Source organism: Vigna unguiculata, chromosome 10 (genome assembly GCF_037176805.1).
Source record: "Vigna unguiculata cultivar grain cowpea cultivar isolate G323 ecotype 2 chromosome 10, ASM3717680v1, whole genome shotgun sequence".
NCBI classification, from domain to species: Eukaryota; Viridiplantae; Streptophyta; class Magnoliopsida; order Fabales; family Fabaceae; genus Vigna; species Vigna unguiculata.
This window is the reverse complement of record NC_140801.1, coordinates 45592979-45620181: the sequence shown is the minus strand read 5'-3', so window position 1 is coordinate 45620181 and position 27203 is coordinate 45592979. Positions and strand designations below refer to the sequence as shown.

The 27203-nt window shown below is 32.0% G+C and overlaps 2 protein-coding genes across 4 annotated transcripts; both read left to right on the top strand.

Annotated features, from left to right (window-relative positions):
• The first annotated feature begins 220 nt into the window (after positions 1-220).
• On the top strand, positions 221-4829 carry SAP18 (SIN3 associated polypeptide P18). Its single transcript, XM_028050307.1, has 5 exons — positions 221-459; positions 564-707; positions 807-902; positions 4419-4490; positions 4569-4829. The coding sequence occupies exons 1-5, from the start codon at positions 349-351 to the stop codon at positions 4599-4601; spliced, it is 456 nt and encodes a 151-aa protein (XP_027906108.1). The 5' UTR covers positions 221-348; the 3' UTR covers positions 4602-4829.
• Positions 4830-12008: 7179 nt separating this feature from the next.
• Positions 12009-21894, top strand: LOC114167095 (polygalacturonate 4-alpha-galacturonosyltransferase-like). 3 transcript variants are annotated; one of them, XM_028052041.2, is made up of 11 exons: positions 12009-12269; positions 12358-12515; positions 18329-18363; positions 18464-18523; positions 18619-18741; positions 18857-18917; positions 18999-19045; positions 19503-19837; positions 19939-20296; positions 20492-21079; positions 21184-21894. In XM_028052041.2, exons 2-11 carry the CDS (start codon positions 12383-12385, stop codon positions 21457-21459), a joined length of 2016 nt encoding a protein of 671 aa, XP_027907842.1. In that variant the 5' UTR covers positions 12009-12269; positions 12358-12382; the 3' UTR covers positions 21460-21894. The 3 variants fall into 3 exon arrangements, with proteins under 3 accessions (XP_027907842.1, XP_027907841.1, XP_027907843.1); XM_028052040.2 differs by having other exon boundaries at positions 12013-12269; positions 18619-18756; XM_028052042.2 differs by lacking the exons at positions 12009-12269; positions 18619-18741 and having other exon boundaries at positions 18464-18581.
• Positions 21895-27203: the final 5309 nt, after the last annotated feature.

Here is a 27203-nt window from a genome sequence, read left to right as displayed (position 1 = left end):
TGGAGAGGGTAATAAAATTTGTTTTGAAATATTATTTTAGAAATCCTATTTTGAAAATTATGTTCTAAAAATATCGGAAAACTTGTTCACATATTCAAAAATCACTTTTATAAAGGACAAAATAATCATTTTAAAAATCATGGGAGTGAAGTTAGAAATGATTGAGATGCTGAAAAAAAGAAGTATATAAATGCGAGGCCCAAACCCAAAGAGAGAAGGATAGTGAATGCTTGAGTGTCTTTGAATCATACTGCATTTTTCATTTGGATTTGCATTGCAGCATAAGCCCTCTGAAACAGACATTGAGCAAAAGAAGAAGAAGAGTAACAGAAGAACAGGGAAAGAGAGATGAGCGACGGAGGAAAACGACAAGGTGGAAGAGCGTTGCCTCCGCCGCCACGTGGCCCTCCTCCTCCTCCTCCCTCTCGCCCTCGCCTCGAACCTGTCGATCGCGAAAAGGTACTCTTTTTTCATCCTTTCCTTTTCTTCTTTCTTCTTCTTCTCTCTTTCTCTCTCCCTCTCTCTCTCTCTCACTCACTTTCTTTCGTTAATTCAACCTTCAGACATGTCCCTTGCTGCTGCGAGTGTTCACCAAGATCGGAGGTCACCACTTGATGGAAGACTTCGCCGTTAGAGGCAAAGAGCCCAAGGACGAAGTCCAGATTTACACCTGGAAGGACGCTACTCTCCGTGAACTCACCGATCTTGTAATTGCAATTTCCATTCTCATTCAAACCCTTTCTCTGTTCTCTCTCTAATTTTTGCCCCTTTCTGCTTCTGCTTCACTCACTCTATTTTCTCCGCAGGTTAAAGAAGTGGCCCCCGCTGCGAGAAGAAGAAATGCCAAGCTCTCATTCGCCTTCGTGTTTCCTGATAAAAACGGCCGGTTCAAAGTTCAAGAGGTAATTCAATATTCTCTATCTGCTTAGGGTTTATTCATATTGCTCTTTTGTTCTATTTCTTTTTTTTCCATGCATGTACTATTATTTTGCCCCTAAGTTTGAGGATAATGTGTGTGAGTTTGATTGTGAAGTAACTACATAATGCACAAATGAGCGTTTGTTGATGAGTTTGGACAGTGTAGGCATAAAACCTTGTCAGGTTTTAAACTGCATTCACTTTTATACTGTGGAAAATTGCTGGTAAATGCTGTCACAGTTGTGGAGGCCCCAGAGAACCGGATATTGTGGTTGTAGAGTGTAGACTTTTCTTAAAACAAAATTGTAAAACTTGAATTACTGATGCGTGTTAATGCAGATCCAAATATGTCATAAAGTTGGTTTCTGAGCTTTATAACTCCTTCAGTGGAATAGAGTATAGAGCAAATGTGTTGTCTATACTTAATATATCATTTTAACACAAGCAAGTTGTAATATATGTGTTCATGATTGAACACTTGAGGATGGGCTGAGACAGCAGGAAAAAGGGTGTAGTGGAGACGACCGTGTTGGTGTAAGGTCCAAAGTCTGGAAGGTTTATTCTAGAAGAACGAAAGTGGATCTAGGGAATAATAATTAGTTAGGAGGGTTGTGATGTGGCAAGGGATTTGGAATTAGTGAGAATTCAGGTATTTGAAGGGGGAGCAAAGAGAATGTAGGGGGGGAGTTTGTTACGGAATAGGTTGAGGAGAGTTATCTCTCTTGAGGAGTCATAGACTCTGAAAAATATAACATATAGTGTAGAACATTTCTTGCTCACTTCACAGATATTCAATAGTACAGTTTTTATACATTATCATATCCCATTCTGTTTGGGACTGACATCTATCAGTTCATCAATTGTCTTAGGGTTTTTTTAAGCTTAGTGAAAGTGAACAAAAACCCTTATCAAATAATTGAGTTTGTGAAATTCATTATTGCTTGTTTGTGTGCTTTCATAGGCACTGTAGGGATCCCATTGTGGTTCAGTTCAGGCAACCCATGCATTGCTTTTTCACATGTGAAAAAAAATCTTCGAAAGTCCAGTCATCCAACTTTAAAACTATGAATACTAAAGGGATGAAATAAAATAGATCCCATTGTGGTCAGTTCAGGCAACCCGTGCGTGAAAAAAAATCTTTGAAAGTTCAGTCATCCAACTTGATAACTATGAATGCTAAAGGGATGGAATAAAATAGTTAGGATTAGAATGTTTAGAGAATGAATATACAAAATAGTAAATATTTCTGTTTTTACTGTATTTTTATGCCTTTATTTTGTAAGTCATCCTCTTTTGAACACCTCTCACCTCAGAGCTTGAGCCCCTCTAATGGTGCATTTTTTGTTTTTCCTTTGGTCAGTACAATCCTAACAACTGTTATAAGTGTTTAATGCAAAGAGATTGTCATATTTTCTTGTAGCCTGTTTAGTCCTTCCCTTTTCATAGGTATGTTTGGACAATGGAATAATAGTTATGTGGGGTTGGCCTGGTTTTGGGAAAATGTGATCCCAATTGGTAAATGGGATTGTGATTTATCTATTGGGGAACCCCTGCCAAAAGTTAGCTATTAAGGGGGCAGAACCAATCACTTATATTCTCCACCAAGTGTAACACCCTACTTTATAGAAAAGTCTCCAACGTTACTACTACTTGCACCTTCATCTTAAAAGAGACTAAATGATTATCAATTAAAAGAGACTAAATGATTAGTTTCCCTTACCTTAAGGAAGATCGTTGGCATTGTTTTTCTCCTGCACAAATAAAAACGTATAATTGCTCTATGCAGAAGCTTGATCAACAATCAGAGCACGATTTCATAATCACCATTAGATAGAGATCCATCTAGAAGGTAGAAAAACTTCATGCATCCGAAAGAAACCCGCATTCAAGGGAGAAAACAGATTGTTTGAATGAAAAAGGGAAAAAAATTGAACTTACTCAAAAGACAAAATTGATCGGTCTTGAATGTTCCTTAGCTCCTGAATGTCACCGTGGTGCAATTTGATTTTGAAAAGGATGAGAAATTAGAGGTAAAATTTGAGAGAGAAAGAAGAGGTGGGATGGCTATGGAGGCATGGGAGAGAATCGGAGAACAAATGAAGAGAAGAAAAGAAAAGAAAAAAATGCCTAGGGGGTCCGTCCACGCTTGGGCTTTACAATTCTTCACAACAACAAGAATTTTTGTCTTCGAAAATGGGCTTAACAAGAAATGACGAAGATATAATTCTCTTATCATCTTCTCAAACATCATTACCAAGCATGGGATCTTGCATCTAGTGATTTCACTTAAGAGATCAAGAAGATGATAAGAGAATGATATCTTAGTCATTTCTTGGTGAGCCAATTTTCGAGGACGAAAATTCCTGTTGGAAAGAATTGTAAACCTCTTGTGTGGCCGCCCCTGGGCAGTCCTTTCTTTCTCTTCTTATATGTTATCCAATTCTCTCTCATGCCTTCATAACCTTGCCACCTCTTCTTTGTCTATGAAATTTCACCCCAATTTCTCCTCTTTCTTAGAATGAAATTGCACCACAGTGAAATTGAGGGGCTAAGGAACAATTAGGACCGATCAATTTGTTCTTTTGAGTAAGTTCAATTTCTGCCCCTTTTTTCTCAAGCAATTTGTTTTCTTCCTTGCATGTGCGTTTCTTTTGGTTTCATATAGTTTTTCTACCTTCTAAATGGATTTCTATCTATTACTGGTCATAAAATCGTGCGTTGATCAGGCTTTTGTTTGTGTAACTAGACCAATTATACATTTTGAAGTTGTGTAAGAGAAACACAGTGCTTGGAATCTTCTTAAGGTAAGGGAAACTAATAATTTAGTCTCTTTTAATTGAAAAAAAAATGGAAACCTAAGATGTAGGTAGTACAAAAGAACAAGTCTTGAGTGGGTGGGGACCTAGTGATTTCTAGTGTTGGAGACTTTTCTATAATGGTATACTGTATATTTTGTTGTCCTCCTAGATTATATTTTATAGAATGTTTAAGCTTTTTGTAATAAGATAATGGAGGATTGTAAATATACTCTATAATTATGTAATTGATTATGCTTTATATCAATTTGGTAATATCTCATTTAGCAGGCAAATTAAGCTAAAGTGGGGTGTTACGATTTTATATCAAGAGCAGTTCGAACCTTGGGCGACTTAGGCTCAATCCCAAATGTTAGACAAGCACTTGTAGTTTTAAATGAATGTCGTTATTACTCTTGTTATTACTTTACGACCATGGTATCGGTACAGATTATTGACCTAAACTGTTGAGGACCTTTTGGGTATTTCTCTTTGGATAAGAACTAAATATGTTGGAAGAGGATTACCCTCCTTGTATGTGCTTAGGGTTCACATCAATGTTACTTGTTACTTTCGGCAATGATTAATTAGTACCATTGTCATGGTCAGCAAAAAAAGATGTTTACTGTTGCTATTATGAGTTGGAGCTTTCGTGTTGAATCATTCTCATATTTTGTATTCTCTACTTGATCGCGTTTCATGAAGGTGGGTAAGACATTATCTTATGGAAATGGAAGATTGGATGATGGCAAGGCTTTAGCTGAACTAGGTTTTGAGGTACAAATAAATAAATTCTTCTTATGTTTATGCTTGATCATCACAAACTATATTGCTAACTTAGTTCGAAATGTGCAGATCGGTGACTACTTGGATGTGGCTATTCTGTAGGTTATTGTGGATACTGGATAGCATCTCGCCATTGTTACGCGTTTTGGGCTGCTTATGTTTGCAGGCCTCGAAACACTAGGCTTATTTTAGAGTTGAAAAGTCTGTACTATGGAAATATTTAGCTGTTAAATGTTACATGAAACTCATATAAGTCCAGTTTCTTTGGTTGCAAAAAATGATAGATTGACGATTTCTAATGCCTATTATCACAGTCCTTTCTTTCCCCAATCTTTTGTCTCCCAAGATAAAAGGAATGGATTTAGATAGATAGAATACCAAATTAGTGAGTGAAAATCGTTGGATTTCGTGATTCAATGGCAACAAATGTTAAAGATGCAGGAAGTGTTGTGGCATTTTTACTTTATCTAGCAGCATTACCCAAAGGATGAATTGCAGCTTTTTCCTCCACTAATGAACTATAGTCAAAGATAGATGCACACTTTATATACACTTAACAAAAGTATAAATTTAGTCCTTCCTATTGAGCATAGTTTTCTCTGATTGCGGTGACTGTGTAAAGGTCTTTTAGAAACGAATGAATTGATTACACAAAGAAAATGGGGGACGTGTATTGACTTAATGAACATAAACTTTAGCAAATAGACAGAGCCTTTTGAGAACGGAGCTATGGGTTAGCCATTGTAAAGAATTTCGGTGGTATCCGATACAAAGTGATAATCCTATTAGACAAACCATTTCCTTAATGGAAAATGTACTTATAAGTGCCAAATTTCATTAATATTCTTAGTTGTATGATTGATTAATAATCCAACATGAACTGAAGCAATTCAAGTGAATCATGAACTACAACCTAAGAAAATTTGTAAGGAGTAATTGCAACCCGCACTCTGAGTATTCTTTCACAGATTAGTAAATTTGTGAATTTCGCTTACATAGGAGGCACAACAAAAACTGACTCCTTAGGGCTTGTTCTTACTTACATAGTTGAAGGTTATCACGCCATTGTTCTGAATTTTGTTTTGTGGAATACCCTAAATCAATTTTAAATTTTTTTTATCTAGAAGAAGAGTGTTGAGTGTCTTCCAAAAAAATATTTCCAAAATTAATTTAGATATCGTCGTTTTGGAGTGAAGTTCTGTTACTGTTTTGTCTTTAAAAGGACATGTCTCAGAGGATGAAAGAAGTATATATAAACTGCATTTGACCTCGACTCTCAAGTGATGTAGGACTATTGGATGTATTAGAATAAGGTTCAATAGTCGAGGACTAAGAGTTTTCGGCTCCAGGATGGACGCTAATGTTTCGATCACAAGTCCGATAACATTATTAGAATCAATCACCGTGTTTCCGAGGTGTCTCATAGGATGAAAGTAGAAAAAAAAATATTTAAACTGTATTTGATCTTGATTTCTAAATAATGTAAAATTGTCAGATACACCATATAAGTGTTCCCAAAACTAAGTAACATATTCCGGTAAGAGAAATGATAAATAAATACATACTAAACTATTCATAATAATAATAATAATAATAATAATAATAATTAAAAATAATGACATGCACAACCATCCTTTGCCCTTAAGAAACCACCACCACCACCAAGTGCAACCTAATAAGTTGGTCCAATGAATATCGAAGGAAAAAGGGAGATATTAATTAATATCAGAAGAAATTTATGGGTGTCATCATACAATTTTGGTGTTACTGTTAGCAAGCACTATTCCAATTTATTGTTGAACTACAGCACGTGTGCTACTTGTTGCGTTGGGCAAAAGAACTAGCTGCGTATACGCCAATTCTTCCACCATGATTAAGTTAAAGACATGAAGAAGTTGTTGTGAAATATTGGTGGAAGAAAATCAAGGAATCATTACTATAAGTGTGTGCGTTCAAACGACGTGCTAATTCGTAGTGCCTAAGAAAGTTATCTGTCACATTCATCTTTCAGTAAATGTTACTAATCTTCATTTTCTAATTAGGTCCATTTTTGGTGACTCTCATTCTTTTATCGCTTTTCTTAACTCTCATTTTTTTTTTCTTCATTAGGTGCAATTTTCTAATTAGGTTCGTATGAATTTTACCAAGTCGTGTTTGGTTCAATTCTTTTTAACTTAAAGAATTTATTCTTTATCCCACATATTAGTTTTGGGATGAAAGAGGAAGAAAGTAAACTGGTTACTTTTTAAAAGTTATTCGGTTAACTTTTTTTTTTTCCTTTTATAAAAATAAGAAATGTTGTGATATTTAGAAAAATTATTAAACATGAATGACCTCATTCCCAAGCAAGATATGTACTAAGATAGGTAGTCAAACCAATTTAAGAAGTAGAATCGCTGAAAGTGTGTCAACAATTGGTTAAATACATATTTATAATTAATTTGTCTCATAAATAAATACTAACCAGAAAAATAACATTATTTCATTATGGGGAAGCTCAAAATCTCTAAAGATTGAAAACAATAATATGTTTGAGGTAAGGTGCATGATTTTGAATTAGAAATAATATTTTGGGATGAAATCATTGAAAGTGAGATGGTGAAAAATGAAAGAAAGAAAAATAACTAGAGTGAAAAGTAAAATTATTGTCTGAACTAAATGAAAATGAGTAAAAAAGAGAGTAGTGATGAGTGAAAAGTTTATAAGTGTATATGACTGATTTGTTAGAAGTAAAAATAATAGGTAGATGATTTTTGCTAGAAAAATCCGATTTGTGGGAGTTCAATACTTTTGACCAATTTTAAGAATGAAGAACAAAAGTACATATGAAAGGCATTATATTAATTTTGTGGAAAGGTATATTAGTTGCCTTTGCTACTTGTCTTTCGATTGATTTGGAAGAAAATGTAAGGTCCTTTAATATTAGAAAAATAATATTTTAACAACTAAATTTTGACAATTTTCTTTTATAACATGAAGGGATATCTTTTAAGTCATTTTAAAATATAAAAAAAAATGAAAAATTACTTAGAAAATATCATATCTCAAGTTATAAGATAAAATTTATCAAATTTTAGTTATTAAAATATCATTTTTCTTAAAGTTATTCTCTCATATCTCACCAAATATATAAAAACAAGTAAGTCCAAATCAACTATATTTGTGTCATTTCTTCCACTACTATGGTAAACCCGCCAAATCAACTATAATATGCTAGTTTCATTCTAGCTACAAATATAGTGATTAAATGTTTTTAATTAATTTTAATTCTTGACATTTACCATTTTCGTGCAATAATAATATGAAGATAAGTTATATGTTAAAAGTAGAGCTGTCAAAACGGATAATCCGGCTTAACTTGGCTCGACCTACCACGGGTTGATTACTTAGTGAGTCAACCCAACTTGGTTCCCTTATTAGCGAGCCAAAAAAATTCGAACCCGACCCGACCCACCACGGGTTGGTGGGTTAAACGGGTTGGCTTACGGATTCACTCAATTAAAAAATACAATTTTTTTACTTTTTTTCGGTCAAAACTAAATTATAATTCTAATTAAAATCTAAATAAATTTTAATACAATCCAAATACAAACTAAAATCACAAAAATATAAATTATTTATGTGTTGGCTAAAAAGAACAACCTAACATGACCCAAATGCAAAACTCAACTTAATAAAAAATACTGTGTGACTATTTATTTGTCGGTTGGTGAGCCAACCCGGCTCACCACAGGTTCAACCCGGATGAGTGAGGTTCTAGGTAAGCTGGGTCAAAAATGAACCTATATTGAAATTTGTAAAAAAAGTTTCAACTCAACCAGGCCCAAACCCGTGGTGAGCCGCGGATTGGTTCGCAAATTCTAACATATTTTAACAGCTCTGATCAAAAGAAGTAAATTAGTTCTAGAAGGGTTTTTTTTACAGATCTTAAAAAATGATTTTGCATATTTTTGTTAGTAAATGGTTTAGGGTTGATAGTTTAATGGTGAAAATGGGTTTCGAAAAAGGTTATTCCAAATAAGTTGTAAAAGAGAGCAAATGAGCGGTTGAAGTGTAATAGATTTAGTAGATAAACACTTTATACACTAAACCGCCGTAACACTATGTCATGTTCAAGTTTCGTTTTCGTTTACAAACGTAAAGGTTAATCAATAAATGATTACGATTGTCATCCACAGCTATAGCTAGCTTACAATGAATACACTAAGTTACTTATTCTCTTTATTTCCATTAAGATGAAAAGGTACAAGGGTTCTTTTTCATAAAACTACTTTTAGTTGTGTCAAGTATTCTTTAATTATTATTTTTGTTCATAACAAAAAAAAATGTTTAACAATTACAAAGACAACGATATAATAATGGATATGCAAAATAAGAATTATTTGTTAGAAAAAAAATTGCAATGAGGGTGCGTTTGGATTAATAGATATATTGATTTACCAAAACTAAACATTAGTTATTATAAAATTTATAAGTCATTTAGATTATCATTGTTTATGAAGGCTAGATTATTTTAGTTTAAACGATTCAAATAAACATTTTATGTACAGAATCACATCATTGTTAGTATATGTTCAATCCTCTTTTATAAATTATAAAATATTTTATTTATCACCTATAACGAGTACACAAAGTAATTTTTAGGGTGTGTTCTCATACACAAATTTATTGTAGTCAAAGAATGGAGAACAATGATTTAGTAGATAAAATGTTGTTCGTTTTCAGTGAAAGGAAGGGACTGATAGACGATGATTTGCGAGGTTATACTACATTTTCAATCTTGCCGTTTCAAGAGATTTATGAGATTATTGTACCAAATTACTATTCTACCCCTTTGTTGTCTTTATGTCCACTTACCCAATTCCCAAATTTATTTATGTATCCGGTATCAAATGCTTGAACTTTGTATCCAAATCCTAATTGGCTGTCTCCGATTCCAGCATATATTTTTCTGTTCAAATACATTAAAATATTTACTTTTTTCAATTAATATTTATCTTTAATATTTAAATTTATGTAGAAAAAATTTCAAAATTAATTATAACTTATCTAATTATTATTTTATACTATATTTAACACTAAGGACAATTTGATAATCTAACTTTTTCATACACTAAGTTTTTTTTTATTAATCACATAACTCAAATCCTACAAAATAAAAGAACACTCTCCCTATTATCTTATAAGATGTTATATATAACACTTATGATATATTTAGTCAAAAGTACATGCAGAAAAAAAATTTGACATTCACATAGAATTGTTAATTTGCTTTATATAGAAAACCTTCTATTTATAAAGTGTTTAATAAGACCATTAGTAGTATGGATCTTCTAATGTATATTAAAGTTATAACACTTGTGTTTATTACAAGAAAATCGTGTATTACCGATGACAAGTTCCGTCTGTAAGAACTAATATCCGTCTATAACTGTTAATTTTTTACGGTAAAAATTTCATCGATAACAAACTTGTCTGTAAACTTTATCGACATGTATTTTTGTCAGTAATTGAAATATTTACCGACAGATACGTCCGTCGGTAAATAGATTACAACTATTATCGACGGATATGCTAGTCGATAAAACCGTCAATATATATTGATCAGACTGCAAAATCTGTTTTGCATGTTCGCTAAACCAAACAAAATAAAACAAACATGACAATAATACTCAGTTTTTTTTTTATTAATGGTTAGATTCAACTTATTGTTAATTAAAGTACATGTAGTTGTCCTTATTCTATCACTTTAAATTTGTAGTAGTTGTCCTTATACTATCATTTTAAATTTTTAATAATAAAATGTTTGCAAATATCAAACTCTTTATAGAAATATGTGAGTTAATATAGTTTCGTTCCATGGGATAATTTGCTAGATTAAAGTAAAATTTGTGTCTTGTTAGAGTTTTGAAACATTTATTACATGTTCTTTTTGAAGAGCGTCATTCAAAAATTATATGTGACACAATTATTCGATAACTTATAACAAATTTGAATTTATTATTAATATAATCGTATAATTTTTCTCAATATACTTACCATATATATTTCGGTTTACCAACCAGGCATTTTTTTCTTACAATGAAGATCATAAATCTTCTAAATTGTTTTTATATATACATTCTTTTAACTATTTTAACTAACCTACTGAAATAATTATTATGTTCATATTTCTCATTGAAAAAAAAATGTTATGATGCGATTACTTTTAAATATTATTTTTTCATAACAAATTTTTATAATTTTGCTAGAAAACAACTATTACCCGATAACACAGTATTCGTGCCTCCTTGCTTTTCTCACGCTACTATATAAAATCTTTTTAATTATTCTGCTGCTCTCACCATGTACCTTTTTTATCATTTGAAAATGTTCACATTCTCTACCTATCAAAAATATTTTTGAAAGTTTGTCTTATGTATTGTACCAACATTTTCAAATTTAGGCAAAATTTAGAAACAATGCAGACATGATCTGAGGAAAAATAATGTATAAGAGACCTATTTTTTTTTTATAAGAAGTTATTTATAAACAAAAATAATACTTTTATAATACTGTAGAATATTACATTTATGGAATGATTAAGGGAAAACTATAAATATGTATATTGATTTTCAATTTAATATAGTGTATTGAAATTGAAATTTACAAGCTTCAAAGTTAGACATAGATACAAAAAAGTTGTGATTAACAAATGTAATAAGATGGTTACTTAAATGTAAGCAATAGCATTTAAGAAAAAAAAGTGAGAAGAAAAGACACTGTTGAGAGATGCTTGATGTGAAAGAAAGGAAACAAATTCACATTTTCCCTTTAATTTCATGTTGAACGAAATATTTTAAAGAATTTATTTATCATTAATATTTTGAGACCTTTTTCAGTTTCTTATCCCTTTGAATCCGACAATTTTATACCTTTGATTCTAAAATAGATTTTGATATTTTTATTTTACCAATAATTAAAAAAATATAAAACATTGATCATAAATCTAAAAATAAATTATATATTAAAAATTATTTATTTATCATAAATTTTAATTGTATAACTAAACATTTATTACACAAACTAAAATACCTGTTTTCATCCATTATTACAAAAGCTATAATTAAGAGAAACACAATGGGCTATATATCAATCTTTGTCTGTTATAGAAGAGAACACTCGTATACTAACATCAGTTATACTTTTTTGATATATTTTTTTAATTGAAAAATAAAAATAAAAATGTCAAATAAGTCTAATTGGAGTCAAAATATTTTTATTTTATAAAAATATTTCAAATTACTATTTTAAAACGTCTACAACAATCCTTCCACCTTGTCAAAACCCGGAATAAGCTAATAATAGAAGTCTTTTTGTAATTTTTTTCTTCTTTATCTCTTTTGCCGACAACGACGTCGTTCTGACCACCATCGGCGCCGTTATCCGATCGCGAACCTCCAACTACGAAGATTAAAAAAATAATAGTATAAATATCATTCACAATGGCCCCGCAAAGAAAACACAACAGAAAGCGATAGAAAATTACCGTCACCGTTCACTCTCTCTCTCTCTCTCTCTCTCTAACTTTCTATCACACACGCCATTAACGCATTGATTTTCTCTCTCTCACTCTCACTCTCACTCTCACACACACATTGGTGTTAGTGTCGGTTCCCAACTTCGATTCACGCGCACAGTACCAACGCAACTTCTCTCTCCCTCTCGTGATGGATTTCGACTAGCATTGTGCTGTGAACCCTCGCGAGCTCACTCTCCAACCAGATCGAAGTTCGATTTCTCTTTCTCACGCTCTTTTTCTCTCTCTCTCTCAATGTTGCTTTTCTAGATGTTCCTCACTTCCTTCTTTGCTTTGCAGGTTTGTTTTCGCTCTCCGATCTGCAATGACGCCGAGGAGAGGGTTTTCCTTCGCCAAGAGCAGGGGCAAGGGCTCCTGCTTCCCCGTTCTCGGTTTCATTCTCCTCTGCGTTCTTGCGCCCGTGGTTTTCTTCCTCGCTCGGGGACTCTACGCTGCTGGTTAGTTCGGTTGCTGTTTTTTTTTTTTTGTTGATTGTTGTTTCGTGCGTTTGAAGATCTGTGTAGTGAGTTTTGTAGGCTAGTTTAGTGTTTGTGACTGTTTTTGGTTTAATTGTTGTTTTAGTTGGGAAGTGAAGTGTTTTTGGTAGTTGTATGTTGAGTGATTAGTTGGAAGGGCAAGTGTGAGAGGGAGAGGGCTTTGTGAGAGTGAGTGTATGCTTGGACAAGCGTCTGTTGCGCCGAAAACGATTTTAAATTTGTGAAGAGTGTAGAAGCTACAACTGGTGGGTTTAAATGCTTAACTGGAGTGAATGGAATTGGTCGGACACGCGTTTGGATAGGATTCCCGGAAGTTTAGTATGTGATTGGAGTGTTAAGTTGGAAGGGCAAGGTCAAAGAGAGAGGGATTTGTCAGAGTGTGAGCGTGTGTTTGGATGGTTGTCTGTAACGCAGAAAATAAAGTTAAATTTGTCAATAGTGTAGATGCTACAACGGTTAACATTTTGTTTAGACATGCTGTTAGTGGAATTGGTTGGATACACATTTGAATGGGATTTCTGCAAGTGTAACATGTGGTATAACACGTCTGTAATGCAGAAAACCAGACTAGATTTGTTAAAGTGTGGAAGCTACAACTGGGGTTGTTTATTTTAGATGGATTCTAGGGTGGGGGGAAGCACATTCAAGTTTCCCACTAGCAGAAACTGTTACCACCGACAAATGTGCGGCTTTTTAGATGGAGGGCTGAGATTTATTTATTTTCATTTTTTTGTCTATCCCTGTTTATCCCTTCAAGTTTCTCTTACTTCATATAAATAATTGAGGTTGTGCATCCACAATGATATGCCATAAAATCAGCTTGCAAGATAAGATTTGTATCTACTTATATATTTTTAGTTGGCTATATCTTTTGTTGATGTGAGATTTTCAACACACCTTCTCATGCCAAGGATTAGACATTTCGAGTGTGGGACTAGAGGTGAACCTGATAGTGAATGAGATGCAATAGGCTTGACAAACTTGACTAGAATAGGCTTTGAATGACCGTGACACCATCTTATGGAAGTGAAGTTTAAGTATAAAACTCAACATCACACAACCGACTTGGTAAAGTGAGGTATGCACCTCTACCTTTATAGTGTTATTTGACAATATCTCTAGTTGATGTGAGATCTGTAGCACAACTCCAACAACAACAATCACCATGACGAGTCTCCATTGCAACCGCCTCCAATAACCTAAACAGAAACCACCACCGATGACCAAAACCAATATGGGGAAATTGTGAATGGGTTGGGTCGGTAGTAGGTGAAGGGTAGAGGGAAAAAGTGGTTGAAACGTTGGGAATAAGAGATAAAAAAAAGAAAAGGAAAAAGTGGAAAGGCAGAAAAAATTGTGATCATTTATTATAAATAAATACTTTATCTAAGGGTCAGGATTTTATTACCCATGGGAGGAGATATGGATGGGTTTCATCCCCTAGCCTTCACCTTGTTTTGAATTCATTGTTGTGGTGGGCATTTAGATGATGGAAGGGTTTATGTTTTTGTTGCTTTTGAATTGCTAACTTTTTGCCTCATGGTGGTGGAAAGGCATCCAAATTTTCTTGGGCTAGTGAACTATAATATTTGTGCCTCTGGTGTCTACAACTTAAGTGTTTTTAGCGTGGTTGAAAGGTTCCTTGAAGTTTGTGTCTTGTTCTTGTCCTTCCCCTTTATTCCAAAATTCCTTTATTTTGAGATTGGGCATCTTCAGATTAGGGACTGTAGTAATAGTTGACACGATGGTCATTGAATTTTTTAGTTGTGATCGATGATAGTGTGAATATAAAGGCATGCCCTCTCACTAAATGGAGATGCTTAATATTTGTTTAATGAAATGTTATGTTGAGATTACTTTATAAGATTGCACATTTTTGTGATCCTCATCTGGGATTCCATGCAAAGAGGGGTAATGTTCAGGTTTCAATTTAGTAGGTGTGCATCCCATGCAAAGAGGGGTAATGTTCAGGTTTCAATTTAGTAGGTGTGCATGCTTAGTGTTGGCTCTTGTACTAGAACTTTTATTTGGCTTTATGTTATATTTAGTATCACTAGTGATGTGAAAAAAAGTTCATAAATAAGTACTTTTTGCCTAATTTTCTTACTATACATTGCACATTTTTTTATAGTGTGTCTAGATATGGCATTTTAAGAAGGTAATTCATTTTTTAGAGAATTTAAAATGCTTTATGACAAAATATGTTGTTTGATTGAGGAATTTTGAAAGAATTTGAAATTCTAGAATTTCATTCGTAGTTTGGGTCCACCTTGGTCCAGGTTGATTCGGCACAACCTAGGCCTACGTAGACTTGACTTGACCTAATGTGGGATCAACCCAACTTAGTTTGACATAGCCCCAATCCGATCTCTCAACCCAATTCGACTTGGCTAAAACCTGACCTAGTTTGTCTCAGTCCCACCTAGGGCCTAACTTGACGTAGACCTAGCATGAGTTGGAACCGTCCAAACTTGATTCAACATGGGCCTAGCCCAAATTCAACTGAACACGATCACACTCGACTAGGCATGACTTGCCTCAACTTGGGGATGGGTTGACTCGACTTAACCCAGTCCAGACCGACTCAACTCAACTTAGGCTCGACCTGACTTGGTCTTGATCGAGCTAGGCCAAACCTGGTATTGATCAAACTAGGATCCACTTGGGCCTAGCCCAACTCAACTGAACGTGGGTCAACCCTGACTCATATGAAAGTGGACCAGCTCTAATTCAATCGAATGTGGATGCCCCGGCTTGGCTCAACTTGGACCCAAATTGACTTGCCTCACTTGGGCTCGACTTGGACCCGAACTGACTCAAGTTGACCTAGGCCAACTCTACTCAACTTGGGCTCCACTTGACTTGGTACTTATCCAGCTAGTCCAAACTTGGTCTTGATCAAACTAGGACCTACCTGGTAACTTGGTCTTGATAGAACTAGGTCAAATCTGGTCTAGCCTAACTCGGCTAAACGTGGGTTAGCCCCGACTAAGATGAACGTGGACCCACCTTGACTTGATTGAATGTGGGATGTCTTGACTTGACTCAACTTGGACCTAGACTGACTCAGCTCAATTAACTTTGGTCCAAACTCAACTCGGCCTAGCTTGGTGGACTTGGCTTAACTTTGACTTGATTTGGCTCAGCCTGATCTTGCATGAGCTCAATCCAGTGTTATCTTACTTGGGTTTGGCCTAATGTAGTATTTCATAACTTGAAAATAATATTGTTTAATATAAATTGAGAAAAATTTTGGCAAATATAAAATGAGAAAATCTTGAAGCACTTTGACCAAAAAAATAACATCAATCAAACTCGATTATAAAAGATTATCAATGTTGATATTATTTTTTTTAATTCTTAACAATTATGTTGTGTTTAAATAGTTTTTTGAATTTGGTAGTAATTGAAATACTTTATCCAAACAAGAAAATTAAAATTCACTAAATTTAAATTGTTTTATCCGAACAGAACATTTGAAAAATGAAACAATTTGAAATGAGATCCATTCAAATTCAATGTATTTGAATGTCTTAAAAATTGTGAAATTTCTTATCCAAACACAAGGTTTGAGATATATCTTAGGGAAGGATTTGAGAAAAAAGCAATAAGAGGAAGTGGTGTCTTCCACTTTGCTGGAAAAGGTGTTTCAGCCCAGGAGTAACCGTGTACAATAGGGATGACAATTTCTTTTGGTTCCGGCAATAAATATTTGGTTACTATGGACGGTACAGAGGTGGAGGTTTTTGAGGAATAAATGATGTCATTATTATTTAAGGTAACCTTATTTCTGTTAAGGATGACGATTGCATACCCGCTTTAAAAAAACGCCTATACACGTAAACAGGTCAGGTTGAGTTTGTTTTTTAATATGATCATGTCCAGCCCTACCAAAGTCTGGTCTAATTTTTGGCTTATTTCCACCTCTAGTAGCAGCCTTTACAGCATATGGGCCTCCTTTCTGCCATCGGCTTTGCTACCGCATTTTTTCTGTGCAATGGCCCTTTTCTCACTGGGGTTTCAGCCATTAGGGTGAGCAGTGGCCCTTATTTTTTCTTTAACTTCCTTTGACCAAAGGTGATCTGCCAGTCCTCCAGATGCTGCCGTTTGCTGGAGTGTTACTGTCCGACCACCTTAACATGCAAATTCTCCTGGAGTATTGCCAATGTGTGCTCTTCCCTTTGACCATCTTCATGATGCCGCTTGATTGATTTTACATGTTGGCCTTCCCAGGAACCCTTTTGAAGTTGTTTGTTGCATGTTTTATACATCTTTGGTTGTTTTACATTGCTGGCTGTCGTTTTTATCTACTGTTTGGGGTTGAATGCATGGAATGTATCAAGGGCGTCAACAGCTAAAAGTGTTGGCCCACTTTGCACAGTCTCTCTGGTTGACAAGCGGACCTTATTATCAGTTCTGGATCTTCAAAATATATTTTGGGGGTGTCAAAATTAATTTTACAAGTATACAAATTTTTTGGGATGTCAAATATATAAAATATACTAAATTTAAAAATATATTTTTATTTATATACTAATTTGTACATATTCATACAAAATTGTGGAGTCAAGGCCCCCCTTAAACATACCCAGGATCTGCCACTGCCTATGATATGCGATCTATAACAAGGGTATATTTGTAATGAGTTTAAAGCTCTGTAAGCTTTAACTTAAGGGCGACTGTTAGAATACAAGATTTCTTTAGTTTATTACAGAATAGCTTAAACTGTTTTTTCGTTTAGTTTGTTATCTTAGATTATCCTTAGGATTACTTTCCCATCCTATAATGTCTTCTAGAATAACTTCGTAACAAGCTGAGTGCTCTGGCATATATGCTATAGCTTGAAGGGGAGTATGATTTTGATAGATGTGTAGTTTATCTTTTATTTAAGATAACATATGATTAATTTATCTTTTAGATATTCCTTAGATAATATTTTATTTTGTTTATGTCTCTGTATATGTATGGGTACACATTCTGTAACCCAACCCAACAAACTGAATAATACAGATTCAGATAAGATTTATAAAGGTTTATCTTCCCTCAGTTCTCTTTTGTTGGTAAATAAAGTCCCAGATTGAATGGGATGAAGAGAAGAAAGGATATATCAGTTTGGTTGTTGTATTTAAGAATGTCTTTTGACCATTTTGGACCAACTTCCATGCTTGCATGCAGCTCATTGAGTCTACACTTTTCCTCACATTGCACTTGTGCGAAATTCAAACGGTGTTTGAGTTCAATGCCCAACTGCCTGTGTCATTAAAAACCAAATTGGGCCTTTTAAACTGAGTAGAAGAATCACTAGTCCAGACGGGAGGCCTCTGAGTCTCTCTTCTTGAGGACAAGCTAAAGAAATGAAATAAATCACAGATGGGTTGACAAAAACAATCTAACTGAATAACTCACTTATGTTATACTTTACTTGGTCTGCACTCCTCACAGTGGACAGAACTCAATACCCTGAAAAACTTTGTAACTTTAACAATTCATAAATATAATATAAGGATATTTTGTAATGTTTAATCTTTATTAATTTGTCTTCTCCTCTCTTAGACCTTAGGAAAAGTTGTCATGTATCTGGTAACATATTATACACTATATCTTTATTGATTGTTTGTGGATAACAGAAGTAACTTTAGTAGTATGCTTCATTTGCCTGATTGAATTTAATATGTAGAAAGTGATTTAAGTTCTTATTAATGTCTCAATTTTTTTATCTAAATGGAAATAATCATCAGTTCAAGTTAGTCTGATACTTTCAGTGGATTGTGCAGATCTAGATTATATTGCGGATGTTCCACGTAAACAGGTAGCCTGTTTTATGTGTTATTGTTATATTTTAAAACATACTTGATAAAGCTTCTAGGTTTTTCTCTTCTGCCTTTTAAGTAAATGTTTGACTGCTACAGGTTAGCAAATGGAGAGAATGGCAGGCGTTACAGGATCTTAAATCACTTCTTTCAGAAGAGGCAAGCAAATACTTATAAAGTTTGGGCTATTCTTCCATGTTCATCACTTTTATTTCATGTAAGAATATGATTTTCTAATAAATATTATCTTTTAGGTCCTTAATGTTATTGTATCCAGCACGAATGATTTGGGACCTTTCAGTCTTGACAATTTCAGAAAGAATTTGTCTGCTTCATGGAGAGTTGTTGGATTAGAAACTACAAACAGTACACATGAGGTTTGGAAGAACAATGTGCTTCTTCCTGGAACTTTCGATCATAATTTTTGTTTTTAAAAACAGAAGGCGTTTTTGCCGTGTAGATGCTAAAAGTTTGTTTTTATTTTTGTTACAGCTAAAGCAACCAACACATGTTAGACAAGAAAAGCCAAAGATGAAGGATGGAAGGTCTTCAGGTGGTATCATAAGCTATATTATTTAGTATGCTCTATTCTGCTTCTTACTTTACTTTCTAATTTTCTTTTTTCTTAATGAAGATGGTCTTCCTCTGTGGACTGATAGTCCTGCACGTGAAACCAGAAGGGTGAGCATCATTCTGATATTTGTCTTCTATTTCACTAGTTTTTGTTGGGGTAAACCATAGTTTAGTGTTAGTTTGCGCAGTGGATATGTACTCTGCCTTATTTTCCCTTTTTTTTTGGCAAGGTTTCTACCTTGAATGGCTTGAAATTTCCGTAGCAAAAGATGTCATTTTATTCAGATCGTATTGAAACATTGAATTTTATTATTTGGTACTCTCTTACATTAGAAATAATATTTTACAATATCTGTATTTATTCTCTTTTTTGTACATTTCACTAAACTAATTTACCCAACACTGGTGCTACGCCAACTTTCACATTGATGAAAAAGTTGGAGTAGCACTTTTTGTAGACAAGATAGTAGAAACTGGCCTTAGATTGTTTGGGCGTGTATGGAAAAAAAATATTCAGGACACAATTAAATAAACTTTTTTCATGTTTATAATTTTCCTTTTGCAGCATTTAATAGAGAGGAGGCGGGAAAAGCGTGCTGCTGAGTTGGTAAAAGAGGATAATGTAGTAACCGTAAAACTTGAAAACGCAGCTATTGAACGCTCAAAATCTGTTGAGTCAGCTGTTCTGGGGAAATACAGCATTTGGAGGAAAGAAATTGAGAATGAAAATGGTGATTCTACCGTTCGGTTGATGCGAGACCAGATCATTATGGCAAAGGTATATTTAAGCATTGCAAAGATGAAGAACAAGGTCGAACTTTATCAAGAACTAATTTTCCGGCTCAAAGAGAGTCAACGTGCGTTAGGTGACACAGTTTCTGATGCGGATCTACATCACAGGTTTGAAGCCTTGTGTAATTTTATAGAAGGAGTGCATTTATCAGCATTTTAATTCTTTTGAATTTGCTGAGTTAACTAGTTGTGTGTCTAATTATCTCTAGTGCACATGGGAAAATAAAGGCTATGGGTCAAATTTTGTCAAAAGCAAGGGAGCTATTGTATGACTGCAAATTGGTCACTGGAAAATTAAGAGCAATGCTACAGACAGCTGATGATCAAGTTAGAAGTTTGAAGAAACAGAGCACATTTCTCAGTCAGTTGGCTGCTAAGACCATACCAAACGGAATCCATTGCTTATCCATGCGCCTTACCATAGATTACTACCTCCTTCCTCCTGAAAAGAAAATGTTCCCTCAAAGTGAGAATTTGGAGAATCCCAGTCTTTATCACTATGCTCTGTTTTCAGACAATGTCTTGGCTGCCTCTGTTGTTGTCAACTCAACTATTACGAATGCAAAGGTGACTTGGACTGTCTTTTTAACAATACTACTATTTGTGTGCAAGTGCATTGTTTCCTTTATTATATATTGCAAATAATTGTGCCTTGACATTAGGACTGACATATATTTCTCCAAAGTGAGAATTTGGAGAAATATATCTATAACATATATCAGGCCCTCATTGTCTTTATGTTTAATATTTTGGACATTGCAGGATCCTTCAAAGCATGTTTTTCACATTGTTACTGATAAACTAAATTTTGGTGCCATGAACATGTGGTTTCTATTGAACCCTCCTGGAAAAGCTACAATCCATGTTGAAAATGTTGATGAGTTTAAGTGGTTGAACTCGTCCTACTGCCCAGTCTTGCGGCAGCTCGAATCTTCTACAATGAAAGAGTATTATTTCAAAGCAGGCCATCCAAACACACTTTCTTTCGGTGCTTCCAATCTTAAGTATAGGAATCCAAAATATCTCTCAATGCTCAACCATCTGAGATTCTATCTTCCTCAGGTTTATCCAAAATTGGATAAAATTTTATTTCTTGATGATGACATTGTTGTTCAGAAGGATTTGACTGGACTATGGGATGTGGATCTTAATGGGAAAGTAAATGGTGCTGTTGAAACGTGTGGTCAGAGCTTTCACAGATTTGACAAATACCTTAACTTCTCAAATCCGCATATTGCAAGAAATTTTGATCCAAATGCCTGTGGTTGGGCATACGGGATGAACATATTTGATCTGAAGGAGTGGAAAAAGAAGGACATCACCGGTATATATCACAAGTGGCAGAATATGGTAAGCAGTTGAACGAAATATTGGTTTTACATAAATTGTCTATTCTCAAATAGAATATCAATAAAGATTTTTCACCGACTTTCGTTTTTTCTCTCTGGTTCTAGAATGAAGACAGGGTGCTGTGGAAGCTGGGGACATTACCTCCAGGACTAATAACGTTCTATGGGTTGACACATCCGCTAGATAAATCATGGCATGTACTTGGTTTGGGTTATAATCCAAGTGTGGATCGATCAGAGATTGATAATGCAGCAGTTGTACACTACAATGGTAATATGAAGCCGTGGTTAGAAATTGCCATGACAAAGTATCGGTCTTACTGGATCAAATATGTCAAGTACAGTCATCCCTATCTTCGGACCTGTAAGCTAAATGAATAACCCTTCATAATTTGGTCCCAAATACAGAGAACAATTCTCTCTATTTTCTCCAGCCTTCCCTACTTTCTCTCACTTTTCTGGCTTTGCTATTTCATCTGCTAGAATGATGATACATGTCTTAGAGCAGAGGATGAGTAGGGTAAGTGCGTGTTATATATTTGTCCCCACCATCGATTTTTGCTTTCAATTCATTTAATTTGTTCACTACACCACTCACCCATTTGAAACAAGGTACAGAAGTAGTGCACCTTGTTTACCATAAAAACTCCTCATTGTACCATACTTCTGATTCTCAGACAGGACTAGAAATCATATATCATATTTCTGTATTCTTTGGAACATAATTTCTTCTGTTTTGAGGGTTTGTTTCTGTGTATAGATGTTTTTTTTAACTCTCAAATCATGGACTTTCCAATGCTATTTGTCTTGCTATTACTAATTCCCCTTACATTAGTTGGAAGCTTCCACTGCTCCTATTTGGCAGTTTGGTTAATAAAGTATAATCGTTTTGTTGCATGTATTTATTTATTTATAATAGAAATTAAATACACATTTAATAGGATTTCTTTAGTAAATGTAATATTTTATGCATTTTAAGTACGTCATGGTTCTAAATATTTGTATGAATGTATACTCAATTGTCCCATTTACTTTTTTGCATATTTTTTTTGTCAAATAATAGATTAGTATTTCTGAATTTATGATAATTCAGGACTTGAACCGAGCACAAAAAGATGCATTAAAGGAAAGTAAAATTAAGACATTACTATCCTAAGTCAGTGAACCAATTTTCATTATGAAAATGGTGATCCACTTAGCAAAGGACTGGAAGCAGCACCCTATTCCCCCTTTCTCGGTAAGAACAATATTGAACACAGGAACACATGGAAAAAATGGTCAATATGTTACCTCATTTTGCTTCATATTGTGATTGGTCCATGTGCTCTGGGCATCATTTGCTTATCTATGTTTTTATCTTCATGTACATCTGAACTCATCCACAGAGTTGAAACATGGAAGCAAAACTTCTCATAAATAATAATAAAAAATTCTATAACATAAAACACATGAACCCTATCCCATCCTCTATTGTCAATTCCAAATTCTCATAATTTCATTTTATTTTAAGGTTTTTTCTTTTTTCTTTTTGTTAAGAAACAGGTACATGATGCATAAAAATAAAAAATTAAGTCATCTATTTATAAAAAGAACAAGATTCATGGAATTTGAATCCTCTTTTGTCAATAAAATATTCATGTGATTGACCCGTTTTAAAAATCTTTGATTTATGATAAGCAATTATGCTATATAGGTGTTTTGAGATTGATGTTTTGTCCAAATCCCATTGTGCTTGAATTGACAAGTTTTTATCTCATTCATTTTTGGTGTCTTACTTTATATCTTCTTTTTTTGATTTGCAACTCAATATCAAATAAGAATCGTCTGTCCCCCGCTATCTCGTAGACTGAACCACTCATATATATGCTATAAAATTGTTTTTTATGCCTCAATCGCCATTACACTTGCTCTTCAATTTTAACTATCCTTATTTGTATATATACCTAATAATAACTCCTATTATAAAACTATAATTTAGTTTGTTCACTGGTGAAGTAAATTTTTGCAAATGAAGGATAAATTTTAGATATATTAGTATATGTGAGGGTTTTTTAGGAGAGAATTTGGAAAGATTCGAGATATATGAATTACGAAGAAATTTATATAAAAGATCGAGATAATATTTTTTAAGTCAAAACTTTAAAATAATAGAATTATGAATTTGTGTTTTGGTTATCTTTCTTGTTTTCATCAGTATAAAACTTTCAATCCATGAATATAGTGTTAGTAATATAGTTTGTTAAGTAATATTAGAATTCTATATATAATAAAGATTTTTATCAAATATAATAATCTATTATCTAAACAAAACTTTAATTATAATTGAAACATAGCACGAAGTATAATATTTAAATTTTTATACTTAATATATTAGTGACATTATTTTTTGTCAAAAAAGAAAGGTTTAGTGATTTATTTTATTAAAAAATTAAATTAGATCCTTTAAAACATCATTTTTTTAGAAAAGAAATATAATTTTTTTTTAATATCAATACATCATGAATAAATTTACATAAAAGGTTAAAACATCATATACAACCCAAAATATATTTGAGTTTTTTCTTCACGTATTTTATGATTTCTACCTGATATTAACTTATATTCACACTTCACTTCCTGGTAAATTTTTGTCTGAAAATCACAAATCTAAAGTGCTTCTATTTTGAAATAGTTAATTTCCAATTTTTTTTTAATTCTCCTTCCTTTTTTTTGCTTAAACTAAAATGTAACTATATAATATGAGTTTTTTTTTTAATTTGTAATTTTTTGGCACTTCTATATAAATACTTGAAGCTGTGATATCTTCCTCTAAATATATTTAAAAAATAATGTTATAGCAAACAATTTAATATTAAATTAAATTTTATTATTAGATCCTCTATTTAATTAAAAAAAGGTTATCAATTTAAATATTTTGGACCTATATTAATAATAAGATACATTATGTTAACAAATAATTTTGCTCATATATTTTTTATTTTATTTTCAACATATTAAATATAAGTGTAATACATAATTCTATTATTTTGAGTTCGTGATATTATATTAAACTAATTTTTGTTAAATAATTTTTTAAGTATGAAACCACTTGGTAGGAGGGTTTTGTTTTTCATAATAATCTTATCTTATTCGAACATGATTTCCATAAAAAAAAAAAATACCTATCAACCTATACTAATAGAACTTACCTAAACATTTAATGTTTTTTAATCATCTATAAATAATATCACTAAAGTTCTAACTTTTGTGAAATATTAATCACAAATTACAATCTTGAAGAGGGGAAGAAAAACTTTAACTATAATTAACCATGTTACAATTAATTAGTTTCATGTAGATCTAAAAGATTGAAAAAGATTCATTGAACACCTAAAATTCCTTCATAAAAATCAATATGATTTTATCACTTATTATATGGAAAGCGTGGTGTATTTGCTTGTGAGTAGTTTTATAATAATAGTTTTCTTAAAACAAATATATGAAAAAAAAGACTTCAAATTGCTAAATTATTACTTTACCATAAATATGATTCTTCACTAACATATTGGCTGTTCAAATTAGGTATCAAAAAAATAATTAAGAGAAGAAATCTTACTAAAACTGACTAAAAAAATACAGTTTAAAAAAAACTATTGACAAAATTAATAAATTCTGCGCAGTTCATATTCTTTAGATGATTTAGGATATTTTGACATAAAATAAAAAATATTATTATCTTGAAATAGTGTAATTTATTTACGAGACTCAATTCATATATAACATGCATAATACAAACTTGATAATATGTTGAAGGAATAAATTTTTAAAACTACTATTATTAAACAAGATTAATCTGAAATTACACATTAAAAAAATGTTAAAAAGAGATTAAAAAAAATAATGGGATACGGCATTTGAAAACGTAAGAGGTACGAAAAGCAATTTTGAATAAAAAAGAAAAAGAAAAAAAGTACAATGATTGTTTTTTGAGTAGGAGGAGGCACATGCATTCTTAATTCATCCAAAAGAGTTCAATGATTTTGTCCTGCTACTCACAAAAATATCAACCAACAAATTATTATTATTTTATTATTATCATCAAAAAATATATATATATATAATAATACTTTATTTTTTAATATGTTAATATTAAAAGATAAATACAACACGGTGCATGTTTAATTTTGTGTAAAATTGATTAGAATTGTTAATTTTTAAAACTAATTAAAAAATAAAAAAATTATGTTGGATAAAAAACAACTGATTCTTATTTTTGCTTTAAAAAATTGATTTAGCTGAATCAAAGATTACTTTTAACTTCTCTTCACCTGTGTTAGGATTTAAAAATAATACTAAAAATAAAAAAGATAAATAATTTATATAATTTATAGATTATGTCTTCATCTCATGAGTTCGTAACAAATAAGGCAACTTTGCTTTGCTTTCGTCAATCAATCATTATCATTCATTCATCTCAACGTCAACGTTTACACTTTGTGTCCGTACCACACATCATACCAATTATTGTTTTCTAAATTATTTTCATTAAATCATTTAAATATCTATCAAATTATTGTTTTCCCGAATTATGGTTCAATAAAGAAATATATAATCTTTTAACAAAATTATTAATAAAAAATTTAACTTATTCAACGGAAGAATGTAAGTGAAATTAAAGTGTCATGAAAATCCTTATTAAGACATTGATGGGTCTATATTCTTAAAATGAATAATAAGTCTTAATTAGTTAATTAGACTAATTAATTTAAATGTACAATCGCTTAACTTGGTTATACTAAAATCTTGTTTTTGTAGACCACATAAATTAAAGGGGTATCTATGAAAAAGATGGATAATACATTAATTATTAACCTTTTAAATTGAAAGTTTTCTCAAAACATATTAATTTAACATATATACAACTAGAGACATATGTGCTATGTTCATGTAATTTTTTTTTTAATTATAGATGGTTAATTAAATTTAAATAAACAGTAACCTAAAAAAATAAAATAGTAAGATAATTAATTTAGTTTAAAACATAGTTAAATTCAAATAAACAATTACTTAAAAAGATGAAAATGATAAAATAATTATTTTAGCTTAAAAAATATTATTTAAAAGTAAATTGAAAAACATTGTATACACTTTTTATTTATTAATGATATAATAAATAGAATATATATATATATATATATATATATATATATATATATATATATATATATATATATATATATGTATATGTATATGTATACACACACTTAGATACACATATTTTCTTAACTTTTATTTAAAATTTGATCGAAATATCTTTTAATATTTAGTATAAGATTAACAGTAGAGTACATAATATGAAAAATATAATTATTTGGAAATAAAAGTATAATTAATATAATTATTGGAAAATAAATTAAAATTATAAATACAACGAAACATATCTCTATGGATAGAAGATAAGATGAAGTAAAGTTTTATATAAATACCATATAAATATCTACCCTTTCAAAATTAATCAACTAATTATCAATATGTAATATTTTGTAATTTAATAAGTCAATTTAATAGCTTTTAACTATTAGTTAGTATTTTAGTTTTTAGTTTTTAGATTTTCTTAGTTGTACAAGTGTTCAAAATCAAGCCATCTTAAAAATGTTCTAAATAGTGATCCAAACAAGATAACCGAAGAAAAAGTAATTTTATTTTAATTACTTTAGTGTTTTTTTAAAAACCAAGCAATTTAGTTTGATTTACGGTTTGAGTTTTTAAAACCAAATTGAACCACAAAGTATTTAATATAAATTTCCTTACAAAGTTGTTTGGTATAATTCACATTTGATTTGTAAGTTTCCTGATTTCTCTTTATCGTCACGGCTATCATCTCCTCCTTGTCATTGTTGCTAATTTTAGTGTACTTCAAATCCTTTAATTTGACACTTGATGTAATTTGTTTATATGTTCTGTTTGGTGACTTGGTCAAATTTGTCGTGTATATTTATTGCTGAATTTTATGTTTTTTTTTTAACTTGATTCTAAATTAAATTAACTATATTTTTAGTTTTTAAATTTTGATGTAAAATTAAAATTTATCTATTTTTAAAACATTTTATCATCAATTGTTAGTTGTTAGTTTTTGTTAATGGAGA